Source organism: Mastigoproctus giganteus, chromosome 8 (assembly GCF_048544385.1).
Source record: "Mastigoproctus giganteus isolate SK-2022 chromosome 8, ASM4854438v1, whole genome shotgun sequence".
NCBI lineage: Eukaryota > Metazoa > Arthropoda > Arachnida > Uropygi > Thelyphonidae > Mastigoproctus > Mastigoproctus giganteus.
The window spans coordinates 56,028,009-56,042,712 of NC_143582.1; the positions used below are offsets into that span (position 1 = coordinate 56,028,009).

Consider the following 14,704-nt stretch of genomic DNA (forward strand, 5'->3'; position numbering starts at 1 on the left):
ATAGGACATGCAAAATTTGCATGCATAGCCTACAGTGTTCTCCCAGAAAATTTTGCTTGCTGGATGGCATTATGAAGTAACCAGGTGGGGAAGTGTAATACTTCACAATATTATAAAATGTTCTGTTTTTTATAAATGTGACTTAAGCGATCCAGAGCAAAAATTAATTGCACGATTTAACATTATATGCTCCTGTCACATTGATCTCTATCGCATAGTATGTCCGAATTAATATCGATCAAGATCAGTGAGCAGACCATATGGTACTGTGAGAATCGCTTAAATTTTAGTCAGATGGTCAGTTAAATTCACCGGGTGATGCACCCATTCGTTGGTCCTGGGGAGAACACTGATATATATACTTACCCACAAGAGAAATTTATCCATGTATGCAACTTAATCTTACATTTTTTAAACAACACAAGATAAGAAATAACCCGATATTAGTTTTCATATTTTTTTCTGCTGAAACCATTTTTACAACACTGGTTATAATTTTCCATAAATATAAAATGACATACATTTTGTTGATATTTCATAATGAAAATGTCTATGAAAAGCAGGAAAAAAGCCTGAGCTTTATTGTCATCTCGATGAAAACAAATTGCATGAGATATAGGGAGAAGTTCATGCACTGTGGACCACAGTATATTTATCTTATAAATGCAAATAAATACTGTAGTCTGTTGTTTGTCCTTACAATAAGTTGACATTCAACAAAAATAAAGTAAATAAATAAATAATAATTCTGTCAAGGTAAAAAAGTTAAATTATAGTTAACTTTTTTAAAAATAAGTTGTCAGTACCATATGAAGTTGTTTTGTCTAGGGAAGAGAGGTTTTCATTAATTTTTTGAAGGTCACTTAGTGGAAAGTGGTATCCCCCCCCCACAGGGCCTACCACTTTCAACTAAGTGACCTTCAAATGTAAGTGAATACTTCATTTACTGCAAATATTCCATGGTATTTGCCCATATCATCAATACCACAGTCTATTCTTAGTTATACTCAGCACTATAAAAGATTTTAAATATTCAGCCACAGCCAACTTTGGATTTTGCATACTACTGCAAAGAGCAAATGCTAAATTTCAATAACTGAGCAGAATTCAACAATAAACTCCACTGTCCTTAAAAATTAGTAATTTCATCCCTGTGCTTTATAAGCATAGGCTAAGAGGGCTTAAAACAATTAGTTTCATCAGTTTTTCGAATTATGGGCTAAGCCATTTCATTCTCATTAGATTTTAGGTCTTAAAATAAGTACATCATCCCTCTGTTTACAAAACACAGGTTTAGAGCAAAATCTGTTGATTATTATTAACAGAAGTAGTAGAAGTACTGGCAAATGAAGCAAGCTTATGCAGCATCAGCCAAAAAAAAAAAAAATCTGCTCTAATGGTATATCCAATTCTTCCTTAAATTTAGTCGAAGTACCCACTTCTACAACACCAGCTAATAGTATGTTCCAATAATCAATTACTCTCTATCTGAAAGCAAATTTTCTTGCATCTATTCTGCAGCCATTCTTTTTCAATGTGTCCCCTTGTGTGTGTATCTGAGAAACAGGTTAGAATACCATTATCAAGTTTACTCAACATAGTTAAAGTCTTAAACACTTCAATTGGGTCTTCCTGCAAATGCCTAGTTTCCAAGCAGTGCAATTTGCAGAATCAAAGACATTTGTGGTAAGAGTTCTCCTTTGTATTCTTGACTAAGCTGGTAAAATTTCTCTGCACCCATTTCTAGAGGATTCACATCTTTCTTAAAATTAGGCTTCCAGACCTTATGCAGTACTGAAGATGTGGCCCAACCACTTCCTTATACAATGGAATAATCACCTCCTTGTCACTGCTAGCAAAGTTCTTATATATCATTGATTGGCACCTCCATAGCCAGGTGGGCAGGAGCAGCAGTGCGTAGCACACGCTTCTTGATTAGACCGGGGTTCAAGCCCGCGACCACCAAATACGGAGGATGTGGAAAGGTCAGGGAATGAACACCGCATATCCCGGAGCAATATGGCCTTAGTTGCTAAGCTCCTAATAACAAACAAGCATATCATTGATGAAACCCCACGAGCTGTTCTAGCAGCCTGTTTGCACTGCTTGGCAAACCTCAATTCGGACTATAATTACCTCTAGGTCTTTTTCGTTCTCCATCACCTTGAGTGTGGTACCACCTAATTGGTATGTTATTCTAGGATTACTACTACCCATATGTACCTTGCATTTACCAATGTTAACACTCAATTGCCACTTTTCAGCCCAATTGACTAATTTTTCTGTCTTTCTGCAGTTTCTTGTCAATTGAGTGTTAATCCTGCCAATCTCTGTATCATCTGCAAACTTAGACAATATCATTAATAAATACTGTAAACAGTAGTAAGGGGCCAGCTCTGAACCATGAGTGCCTCCACTAATAACATTAGTCCAAGAAGAGCAGTACCCATTTATTACCACCTTCTGTCTTTTGCCACTCAACTATCCCTTTATCCATAGCAGTAACTTTCCTCTAATACCAAACTGCTCAAATTTGTATAACCATCTTTCATGTGGAACAGTGTCAAAAGCTTCAATTAAAATCGACATCAAAATCATTGTTTGCATACAGTTTCATTGTTACTGCATCAGAGTAACTAATCAAATTAGTCAGGCAGGATCCTCCTGCTTAAACCCATGCTCTGACTTCTATATAATTCCATTCCTGTTAAGTTGACTTCAATACTTTTTTTAAACCAACCACTGATTCCATTATTTTTGCTGGAACAGAAGCCTTCATAATTATAGCCAACTGTTTGCTTAGCTCTTTTTCTGCTTCCTTTAAGGACAGATCCCATCAGTCCCAGGTGCCTTATTTACTATTAGCTTCAATAATTTCTCTCTTTTACTTTCTCCTCAATTATAACAAAATCATCTAGTTCCCAGTTATAACTTGGTGTACTTCTGGTATTTGCATCCCTAAAAATTTCTTCATATGTGAATGTAGATTCAAAATATTTATTTATTCTGTCAGCAACCAGAAACTGGATCATCAATAGGTATGCCATTCATATCGAGTAGACCAATGTGGTTTATTTCTTTCCTTCTAGTGTTAACATAAGCAAAAGTTTTCTAACACCCTTTGTAACTTGGATGCAGAGCAATTTATACATGCTGTATATTTGTGTGTATCCTATTAATTTATAATCATACCATGCTTTTTTTTTTCTCTGCCACTAGTCTCATCAATTTATCTTACATCCATTTAGGTCTAAACTGTGAACTATATATTTTAGTTTAGTAGGTATAAAAAGCTTAGTAGCTTCTATGATTATTTCCTGGAATGCCTCCCATTCAGAATTTGCAGGCAGTTGGTAACATCATCAGTTGGTCCCACTGAAAGGAATTTTTAATTCTAAGACCACTGTAGTTGTCTTTACAAAAGAAAAATCCTTTCCCTTCACCACTGACAGATATATATCTTTAAGTATATCCCACATAACCAAATTACAATCTCTGCCACCTAGTCATTCCTTTATCTGGATATTCTTAATTATATAATATCATTATAGATACACCATAGTTTACCCATAAATTTAACTACATATGTAGTGTAAAGGCATTGTTTAATTTTATCTCATATTGTGGCTGCCTTCACAACAAGATACCAGGTATTGCACTACTTCGATTAAATAATGCTCCTCTAGTAGAGGAGACTACTGTTATTTATTCTCAGTGGACACCACCACCCAGACAGCACCATTTCGAAGCTTGTTGGCTTCATCATCGGTGGGCGGGCAGGATAATTACCGTGATAATGCAAACATGCCATCACAATTGTGAAGTCATTCCACAATATGAGATGCTAAATGGTGTACAGAATGATACAGGATATTTTTAATGCATGATGAGTCACTACTGATAATCATATCAGGGGTATTGCTTCCTTTCTAAAAAGTTGCTGTAGAAAACAGTCATCCAATAAATCCAGAAAATTTCTGCCACCGTATGAGTGACCAGCCCACAAGTTCCAGTCAATATCTGGAAAGTTCAAGTCCACCAATTATGACATTCCAATCCATTGGCCCACTCTACCTCTCTGTATAGTTGTTCGTTATACTCATCGGTCTTATAGTGGCTTATAGCAGATTCTTGATCTCATCTTAGTTTTCTCAGTGCTTCCAACATTGCACTGGCCACCCACTTTATCTGGGTGCACTGATTTCATGTGCTTCTTAACCAGAGCATTACTGTCTCACTATCCTTACTATACACACCATATTCAAATTCCACATCATTTATGTCCAACTGTATCATGCTTCTGACATCCCTACTATGTCTACATTTGTTAACATAACCAGTATTTTATTTTAAATTCTCAAATTTGTTTACTGTCTATCTGGCATTAGTGTACAAGCCAGTATGCACATTCCTGTTCTAGCTTTTAGTAACTCGAACATAACCTATGTATTTGCTTATTGCATCATGACCCCAGCAGGCCTTGTAATCTGACACCTTGGTTTTCACGCAAGTTTGGATTGAAATTGTCTGCAATTCTGTCCAGAAATGAGGGGGGGGGGTACATGATAACAGCCCTGTATTCAGCCCTGGAGAGACTGCAAAACTCAAGGGATAGGATTTTTTTCAGTGTGGTCTGTACTTTTTAACAAGAGAGATTGTTTTTAAAGGATGGAATATAATTAAATAAAATGGGTGCAAGAATGTTATTGAGGTTATTGAGGCAGTATTATGTGGGTCAAAAAACTCCTAGCTTGTGCTGTTAGACTAATAGTTTAACAGTACCTGCAGCCATGTGTAGGTGATTTTTACACTGCTTCTATTGAAATATGCAGCAGCATGTAAAGCAAGAAGTCAGAAATTTCAAAGCTGCTGGGGGGTCCTAATGGAATAAGGAAATACATGGGTTGTGTAAGGATTACTAAAAGTAAAACGTATACTTGTGTGTGTCCACTAATGCTAGGAGCATAGTAAATACATTTGGTGAATTTGAAATACTGGTTAAGTCATCAAATGTGAACACTGCAGGGATACTGGAGGTGGGGCGTCACCAGCTATAAGGGATATAGAATTTGAATATGGTGAGTACAATGCGTAAAGAAAAGACAGACAGGACAGGAGGTGGGGTAGAGGACAGGAGTTACTTCTAGTTAAGAAGCAGATAAAATTAAAGGCAGTTCATCCAGTTGACATGGATGGCCAGTGCAATCTTGAGTCAGTTTAGTGTGCTATGAGCACTGGAAAAACAAAAATAAGAGTAGAAAGGTGTTATCAGCCTGATGATTGTGATGATTATAGCAAACAACTATACAGACAGAGTGGGCCAGTAAATCAGACTGTCTTATAATGGAGGACTTTAACTTTCCAGATATTGATTTGAACTTGTGTATCAGTCACTCACAGAGAGCAAGGCTTTGTTGGATGAATGTTGGATGAACATTCATCCAAGGATTTATTGGATGAATGTTTTTGGATGAATGTTGGATGAACATTCATCCAAGGATTTATTGGATTAATGTTTCCTACACTGGTATGTTAGAGAGGCAATGGGAGAATGTAATACTCTTGATCTGATTATCAACAGAAACTCTTCATGCAATAATAACCTGCAGATAAAACTCCCACTAGGTAGTAACGACTGCAGTGTATCGATGTGAGATTTAATTAAAGATGTAAATACTGACAAGGGCAAAGGGATGGCTTTTGCTTTTGTAAAGATAACTACGGTGTCTCAGAGAGTTTTTAAATTCTGTGCAGTAGGACCAACTGATGATGTTGCCAGTAGTAAATTCTAAATAGGAAGCATTCAGGGCAGTAACTGTAGAAGCTACTATGCTTTTTATACCAAACTAAGAGATACTGTTCAAGGCTTAGATCTAAATGGATGTTAGATGAGACTATTGACATAGAAGAAAAATGATAGTATATAACACATTGTGCTCAATACGTTGTACATTGATATCAATATTTGTAGAAGAATAAAAGAAATTTACCTCAATATAATATGTAGAACACTTCTGCTTCGGAAGAGTTCTATGTATCATATAAAGAAAAATGTATGGGTGCATATAAATTATCAGATGACACAGGAGGTTAGGCAAGCTAAGGCAAATTACAAGTTGACTCTTTCAAAGAATGCAAAGAAAAGCAGAAGACTTTTTTGCTTATGTAAACACTACAAGGAAGAAGATGACTCACATTGGTCCATCAGATATAAATGGTTTAACCATTGATGATCCAATTCTGGCTTCTATCAATCCAAATAGGTATTTTGCATCTAAGAGAAATTTTTTAGAAGTGACGATGTCAGAAGTATATTAAATTCTAACAGGTGGTTAAATGATTTTATGATAACTAAGAGGAAGGTGAAAGAGAATTATTGAAGCTAAATGTAAAGAAGGCAACTGGAACAGATGAGATCTGCCCAATTATATAATGGGAGGCAGCAAAGAAGGTAAGCAAACCCTAAGCCACAGTTATAACAGCATCCGTGGATTCAGCGGAGGCCCCTTATGGGCGGGAGATATGTGAATGTATCCTCAATTCACAAAGGGGAATCAAAGGGTGAAGTGAATAATTACAGGCCTGTAATCTTGACTTCTGTTTCAGAGAAAATAATGGAGCTGCTGGTTAAAGAAGTAATGCAGGGCCATTTAGACTGTGATGTGACTGCAGTCACATCACAGTCTAAATGGCCCATAACAAATCTGTCACATCACAGATTTGTTATGGGACAATCTTGTCTGACTAATCTTATTGGATACCATGATGCTGTAACAAAGGAAATTAATGCAAATAATAATTCTGTCATCATACACTTAGATTTCAGAAAAAAACTTTGATAGTGTTGCACACAAAAGACGGCTATATAAACTGGAGCAGTGTGGCATTAAGGGCAAGGTACTGCTATGAATTTTTATCAATGGGCACTGCTCTTCTTAGACAAATGCTATTAATGGAGACCCTGAGATTCAGTGTTCTGCCTATTGTTGTTTTCAATATTTATTTTTAATAATGACAAATGCAAGGGTAGCAGTAATCCCAGATTAATGTACTAACTGTGTGGTACCACACTCAAGCTAGTGGAGAACAAAAAAGATTTGAGGGTTGTGCAGTCAGTATGAAGTTCTCTAAGCAGTGCAGAGAACTTCATACTGACTGCCAAGTCATGGGATTTTGCAAATGATATACAGGAATTTTGCCAGTAGGAATAAGGAAGTGATTATCACTTTGCATAAGGTAATGGTTATGCCACATCATGAACCGGATAAAGGTCTGAAAGCCTCATTTTAAGGTGGATGTGGACCTGTTGGAAAGGGCGCAGAGAAGAGCCACAAGATTAACGAGAGAGAGAGGAACAAAAGCGTGCTCTTGGAGGGAAAGTCTTCAGTTCTGCAAATTGCAGCATCCAGAGACTAGGTACCTTCAAGAGGATCTGACTGGATGTTTAAGGCTTTGAATAGATCAAGTAAACTCAATACTGATGGAATCCTTCCTCTTGCTACACACACACACACACACACAAGTGGGCATAGATATAGACCGAGGAAGCGAAGAAGGATGGTTGCAGGATATGCGTGCAGAAGTTTGAATAATTCAAGGAAGAACTTGACAAACTACCAGAGTGGATGGATAGGTGATATCGTAATTGCGTTTTTTTCTTTTTTGACTGATACTGTATAAGCTTGTTTTGTTTCATTGTTGTCCACTACTAATAACTATACCATTCTTAAATCTATACTATAACAATGATGGCAGACTACAACTTTCGTTTTTTAAACAATTTTAAAGACCAAGTAAACAACAAATTAACCAACTTTATCAGATAAAGACATGGAACAAGTGCACTATTAATTTTTAACAAAAAAATAACAAAAATCAATACTTTTTTAAGTAATCAAAAGGTCAACTTAGCAGCTATAAAAAAGTGATCCGTTCACCATAATATCGATGGCAGTGAATGTGTGGTTTTTTCAATAAAATCAGGTTGTAAAAATTTTCTCCTATCCATGTTATCAGAAAATAGTACCACTGAACAAAATTTGCTTCTTTTCTACCTCTCCAGCAAGAATGCAAGCTGTAGAAAAAATACGATAAGTGCAATCGACCCAATTATAGAGAATTTATTGTTTAAGATCCTCCCCGTATTCATACATCCTTCAATTCACCTATCCGCTACGATCATTAACTTATTAGTGTATTTCCACACCAACAATTACAAAATAATGCAGACAGAAATGCTTGCATGGTATCTATTAGACTCAGCCTAAACCATTAACCTGTAGCAATCAGTATTACAGTAAACACTCAATATATATATATGTATAGTGAAATACTGAAAGAAAGTGTGAAGGAGAAGGTTGTTACTATTGAATCTTCGGTATACACGAGAAGTTAAAAAGTTAGAAATCGAGAATTAAAAGAGATGCGGTAACACAACTATAAAGAACTAGAAGAAATGAATAAGAAAATGAGGTAAAATAAAATAGAATAAAGTGACTAAAATAATTTAAAATAAAATAAGCTCTACATATAATTATTAATTAATAATTAAATAAGCATATACACTGACGAGCAAAAACATTATGACCAGCGAGTCGTTATGCAAATCGAAGCAACTGCAGGTGAACTATGACACATATGTGCAGGTTGGGACATGGTATTAAAAACACCTGATACTGAGCTCCTTTAATCAGTGTTACTCTTGTTCCTCAGATAAGAAAGGTAGCGGACTTAAGCGAGTTTGACAAAGGCCAGATGACTGGGTCAGAGCATATCCGAAACGGCACGGCTGGTGGGGTGTTCACGGTCAACCGTGGTTAGTACCTACCAAAAGTGGTCCGAGGAGGGGAAACCCACAAACCGCTGCCGAGGTGTTGGATGACCATGGCTTATCTATGCTCGAAGGCGTTCCCAGATGGTACATGGCAACAGAAGGACATTCATGTGCAACTCGCAGGTAATTGGAATGCTGGTGACGGGAGTAATGTGTCACACAACACACGGTACATCAAACCCTGCTGAAAATGAGGCTGCGCAGCCACAGGCCACGCCGAGTGCCCATGGTAACGACGGTTCACTGGTGACAGCGCCTACAATGGGCACACGAGCATCAAAACTGGACCTTGAGTGACTAGAAGAAGGTCGTCTGGTCCGATGAATCACATTTCCTGTTGCACAATGTGGACGGCTGGGTATGTTTGTGTCGTTTACCCGGGGAAGTGATGGTGCCTGGATGCACTGTGGGATGAAACCAAGCCGGTGGTGGCAGTATTATGCTTTGGGCAGTGTTCTGATGGGATACCCTGGGTCCAGTCATCCATGTGCTGGGCACTCTGATGTCTACCACCTACCTAAACATCATTGCTAACCAGGTACACCCTTTCATGGCAATGGTCTTCCCCTCTGGCGGTGCCGTCTTTCAGCAGGATAATGCACCATGCCACACTGCCTGGATTGTTAGAGACTGGTTCGTGGAACATGAGGAAGACTTCCAGGTATTGCACTGGCCTCCAAATTCCCTAGACATCAATCCCATCGAGGATCTGTGGTTTGTGTTGAAACAGCAGCTCTGATCTGCAGCATCTCAATCATGGACTTTACAAGAGTTAAAGGATCTGCTGGTACGAGATATCACAAGACACATTTAGAAATCTTGTAGCGTCTATGCCTCGCTGTGTACGAGCTATTTTCGCTGCATGTGAAGGACCAACATCACATTAGGTAGGTGGTCATAATGTTTGGCTCATCGGTGTATATATAATATGCTCTACATATAATTATTGGCATACCTTATTCGGCCCTATTTTTGCCGCTTAATTCAAACTCTTTTCATAGCACATGTTCCCGAGCATACAAACCATGTCAGAAACAGAGCCCTACATATTGCCCTCTTTCTCGTAATTTCGACAGATGACCTCTGACGAAGACATTGAAATTATGAGTAATATGGCAATGTTATCTTATTTTATTTCAATTTATGTTATTTTTATTTTACCTCATTTCTTATTCATTTCTTCTAGTTCTTTATAGTTGTGTTACCTCATCTCTTAATTCTCGATTTCCAACTTTTTAACTTCTCGTGTATACCGTAGACTCAATAGTAACAACCTTCTCCTTCACACTTTCAATATATCACTATTTATACACTATGAAAGTAGGGTTCATTTGCCTAAGCAGTGTCCCTGGTCCATAATATTTAATATTTCTTTTTCACTCCAATCCTTTTACATTCTTTATTTATTTACTTAGTTATTATACATATCAGTAGAACCCATATAAGAAGCATTTTTCAAGGGACTGGAGGTTTACAACTTCTTACATGGGAAAACTTCTTAGAAGGGAGTAATATGGCAATGTTCATGACCCAAGGGTATGAAATATTAATTACACACACACAAAAAAAAAAAAAAAAGGAAAAGAAAAGATACACATATACATAAGTTAAAGATGATTTTTAAGTACTATTTCAGAATTTATAAATATTTTACTCTGCCTATGGGAAACATTTTTAAAATAAGCATTTCTAATTGCTTAACATTCTATTCATTAAACTCATTACCAAGTTGGAAGAATGAGCTCACTGGGAGTTTCAAAACACCTTAAAAGGTTACAATTACAATAAGACAGAGCAACAGTCCACTAAGTAATTCAGAACTGTTCACAACCATCAGAACTTAACTCTTAACGTGGTCAACACATCCAATTATGGATATCAATGAAAACAATTGCAATATGTCACTTTCATTATATCAAAATGTTTATACTAAAAAGGTTTTAGAGCTCAAAGCCTCAGACTAAGGAAAATTCACTAATTGAACAAGTTAGTGCTAAGCATCATGTTAGTTTGTAGTAAACCACTGAAATGGCATTGTTTCTATTATATCTCATCTCATATTGTTAATGCCTTCACAAGTTGCCCTGATGTTGCACTACCTCCAATAAGCAACGCTTCGCCAATAGAGAAGACTAATGTTACTTATTCTTGGTTGATAGCACCACACCCTGTATTTCAAAATGATGCCATTTCCCCTACTTCAGTGGTTTACTATGAACTAAAATTATGCTTGGCACTAACTTGTTCGATTATCAAATGTTTATATTGTTTAATATTAAAAATAAATAATTTCTATATTTAAAAAAAACGTATTAAGTGGGAAAATGTCATTATAATAATACTCTGTGTATTCCTTATCATGAACATTTTAAGCGGAAAAACTTTTTACCCGGGAAACTTCTTAAGCGGGAAAATAATACATTACAACTTATAGAGTTGAAATTGGGACTTAAGAAACCAAACCTAATACAAATGAAAACTTCTTTTGCAGGAATTTTTTATCCGGATTTTACTGTATATGTATTAGAAATACTGAAATAAAGTTAAACAATAAACAAAGATTTTATTTACTTTGACTTTACTGGTTGATACATAGTCAGCAAAGATAACTTATTGTGACTGAATAGAACTGCCTAGAAAAACTATTCAGAATCAGAATTAGAAAAGTTAAAAGTTAAGGTACTGGTTGGTGAACCTTCTGAATCTGGCATTCAGCTAGCTTCCTACCACTGAATTCACTCCGGTACTATGCAACACCTTTGCCAGTTAAGTGCTATTGTAGAAACCACTTATAAACTGCACATTTGAGATTAATACTCGTTGCTTATTTCATATGCTTTCTATTGCTAACTGTTGAAGCACTTCTGGCCATCTCCGTAGCCGAGTGGTCAAGCATGAGGGTGCATAGGCACACACGGGGTTCAAGTCCAAGACTATCAAAAATGGTGCTGTTTCTTGTATTCTCTCCCTCTCGTGAACTCCTCTGACCATGTTATCATCCCGGAGTATAAATGGAAAATTTATATATTAATACTATACAAACAAAAGCTCTATAATTCTGTAGTGCTGGAAGTGCACCTGTGAGATTTTTTGTTCATTATTTTTATTTTTTATTCGTTATTTTTGAGATTCCTCTCAAAAATAACGAAACTGCATTAACTAATGGAGTACGACTGTCTGTGTTCTCTTAATTGAAAGTAATAGGAACATAAGCAAATAGTAAAATAATAGTAAAAGAAATAGAAAAAAAATAAAATTAAATTAATAGTAATAAAAACTTTGCCTTCACAATGAGTTACAATACTATTTCAACTCGTGAAGGCAAAGTTTTTTTCTGCTGTGAGCATAAAGACCATTACATTTAACAATACAAATCTTGGAATTGTGTTTGTTCATAATTAAAGTATTAATCGCTTTTAGATTTTCTACAGTCATTAAGAAATGGGAGCTGTCATTTATTTGAAAGTATTGCAATAAGAATGCAACTCATTGTGAAGGAAAAGTTTGTCCTTCTGTGAGATAGTGTACAGTCATTTAAGCTTAACTTTGTTTTCCACAATATCTGTTCCAGTTTATTTTTTCATGCCATATTCTTCACAGATGAGGGGGAAAGAGACATACCAAGTCTAATTTCTCCTATGGCTTTAATTTCTGTACAATGCTCGGATGCAAACAACTTCTGTTTTCACAGTTTTCTTATGGCTATGATGATACACTGTAAGTGAAATTATAATAAATAAATAGGGGACAGACAGATGAGCATTAATGATATGATAGTGAGTTTATCCATAATCAGACTAGGTGCTTGCTCATGACTTCCCAGTTTCCTCTATTTCATGAACAATTGGAATATACTCTGGTGTCAGCTACTTTTTTGTCCCAAAAATCAAGATTTTACTGTATCTAAACAAAACAGAAAATATCGTATCATCAATCAGAGACAACAGGTGGCAAAAGGTAAATGGGAGGCTACAATACCCCTCCCAAATTCTAAAGGGGCAAAAAAAAAAAAAAAAAAAAAATTAGAAATGACTGTCTCTCTCTCTCTCTCTCTCTCTCTCTCTCTCTCTCTCTCTCTCTCTCTCTCTCTCTCTCAGATACTACACAAGCAATGGGGGATAAAAATATTACAATTTTTATTAATATCTTAAACCAGCTCTTCCTTTTCAATTAGCTTCCTATGTGATAGATAAAAAAACATTAAAAGATTTTTTAAGAAGTTTTAAAGTTGCTATTAGAACCAATGTTACAGAAATGTGTAAACTTACCTGAAAAACTGCTCTTTGAGGTTCAATATGATGTCTAGCTTCAAATAACCAATCAACTAGATGTTCAAAGCTTGAACGACGAGTTATATCATACACAAGTAAGGCGCCAACAGAATTACGGTAGTAGGATCTTGTAATTGATCTAAAATCAGAAGGAAAAAAAAAAATCATGGTTTAGTTCTTATAAACATACCTCAGTTTAAGGCAAGATTAATGTCAATAACAACTAGTAAGTTTCAAAAAAGATAATTAAATTTAAATTTATTTTCAGCATTAAAATCACCTCATCTGTGGACAATTACTGTGGATACGGATATGTGCAACATTTCAGTGCTTACTCCTCATCAGAAGCATGTGCCTCCGTTAAAAAAGTATAACGATAAGTATTAAATAAGCTTCTATTTTCTCTCTCCTTTTCTTATCCATTCACACTGTAAACTTCCACTTGACAGCAAAAAAGGATACCATAAGTAATTCACTGAATTTTGTAATGGCTACTAAATGAATTCTGATTAAAAAAGTAGTCACTTAGTTACCTCAAAAGTGATCAAAACTTTAATAACAATATATTGTAAAAATTACCAAAACAAGAAATCATGACATTTAAAATTGAAAAAGATCAACTGTAACTTACAAGAAATAAAAATGAATTAAGAATTTGTTATAAACATTTGCTTAATATTCTGAGTTGGGTAAGAGTTTTACCAAGCTCTTACTGAACTTAGAATATTAAGCAAATCAGTAAGCTTCATAAGTAATTATTATTTCAATAACAATAATGATCATAATAATACAATATAATTAAAATACAATTTTATTATCTTCAATATATTTACAACAAATAATGTTTGTTAAGGATATCAATCCTTATCAACAAGTTAATTTTTTCTGCTAGATCAACATAAATACAGAAAATTTATAAAATTTTAAATATGTCCATTTAATGGGGGTGGATGGGTACAATACCAGCAATTCCTTATATATTGAGTATAACATTAAACCTTTGGGAACAAATAAAAGTCACTAGGGGCAACATTTGAAGAACAGGATTGGTGCTGAAGCAACTGAAATCCTACAGTCATCACAGTCTGGGAGGTGTGACTTGGGCATTGTGAAGGTGCAAGACACCTTTTACAGTTTTGGATGCTTCCACATTTGACTTTGTTTTTCAATCTCTGGATCAAAGTGATGGATCCACGTCTCCTGCATATTCCACAGTTGTGGAATATGCAGGAGACCTGTCTCTCAATGTGTTTGCACCATATCAGTATGAACCTCCTGTGGGGACATTCTTTTCAAAGATGCATTTTTTTTATTACCACCCGTAGTTCTTTTTATTCCATTTTGAAAATTTTTTACTCCTTAGTTCACAAAATCCCATTCCAAAAAAAAAAAAAAAAAAAAGAAAAGAAAAAAAAAAAAAAAAAGGAAGGCTGGATCTATTAAACAGAGATCTGGTACAGTGATGTACAAGATGTATATGCAGAAAAAATACTGATTAATCACATTCACAAGAATGTATGTTAGAATACAACTTTTTGAATTTCCCCTCATATCATCAGGGGCTTAGAGGGGAACAGGTACAGTGAAACTTCCCTTTAAC

At 35.6% G+C, this 14,704-nt stretch overlaps 1 protein-coding gene across 1 annotated transcript in view; it reads right to left on the minus strand.

The window, feature by feature from the left end:
• Rab39 (RAS oncogene family member Rab39) overlaps nucleotides 1-14,704 on the minus strand; it is a 59,707-nt gene that overhangs the window by 21,483 nt on the left and 23,520 nt on the right. The window contains exon 2 of the mRNA XM_090379369.1: nucleotides 13,102-13,243. Coding sequence (XP_090235495.1) covers nucleotides 13,102-13,243 — 142 coding nt within the window. The remainder of the gene's footprint in view (nucleotides 1-13,101; nucleotides 13,244-14,704) is intronic.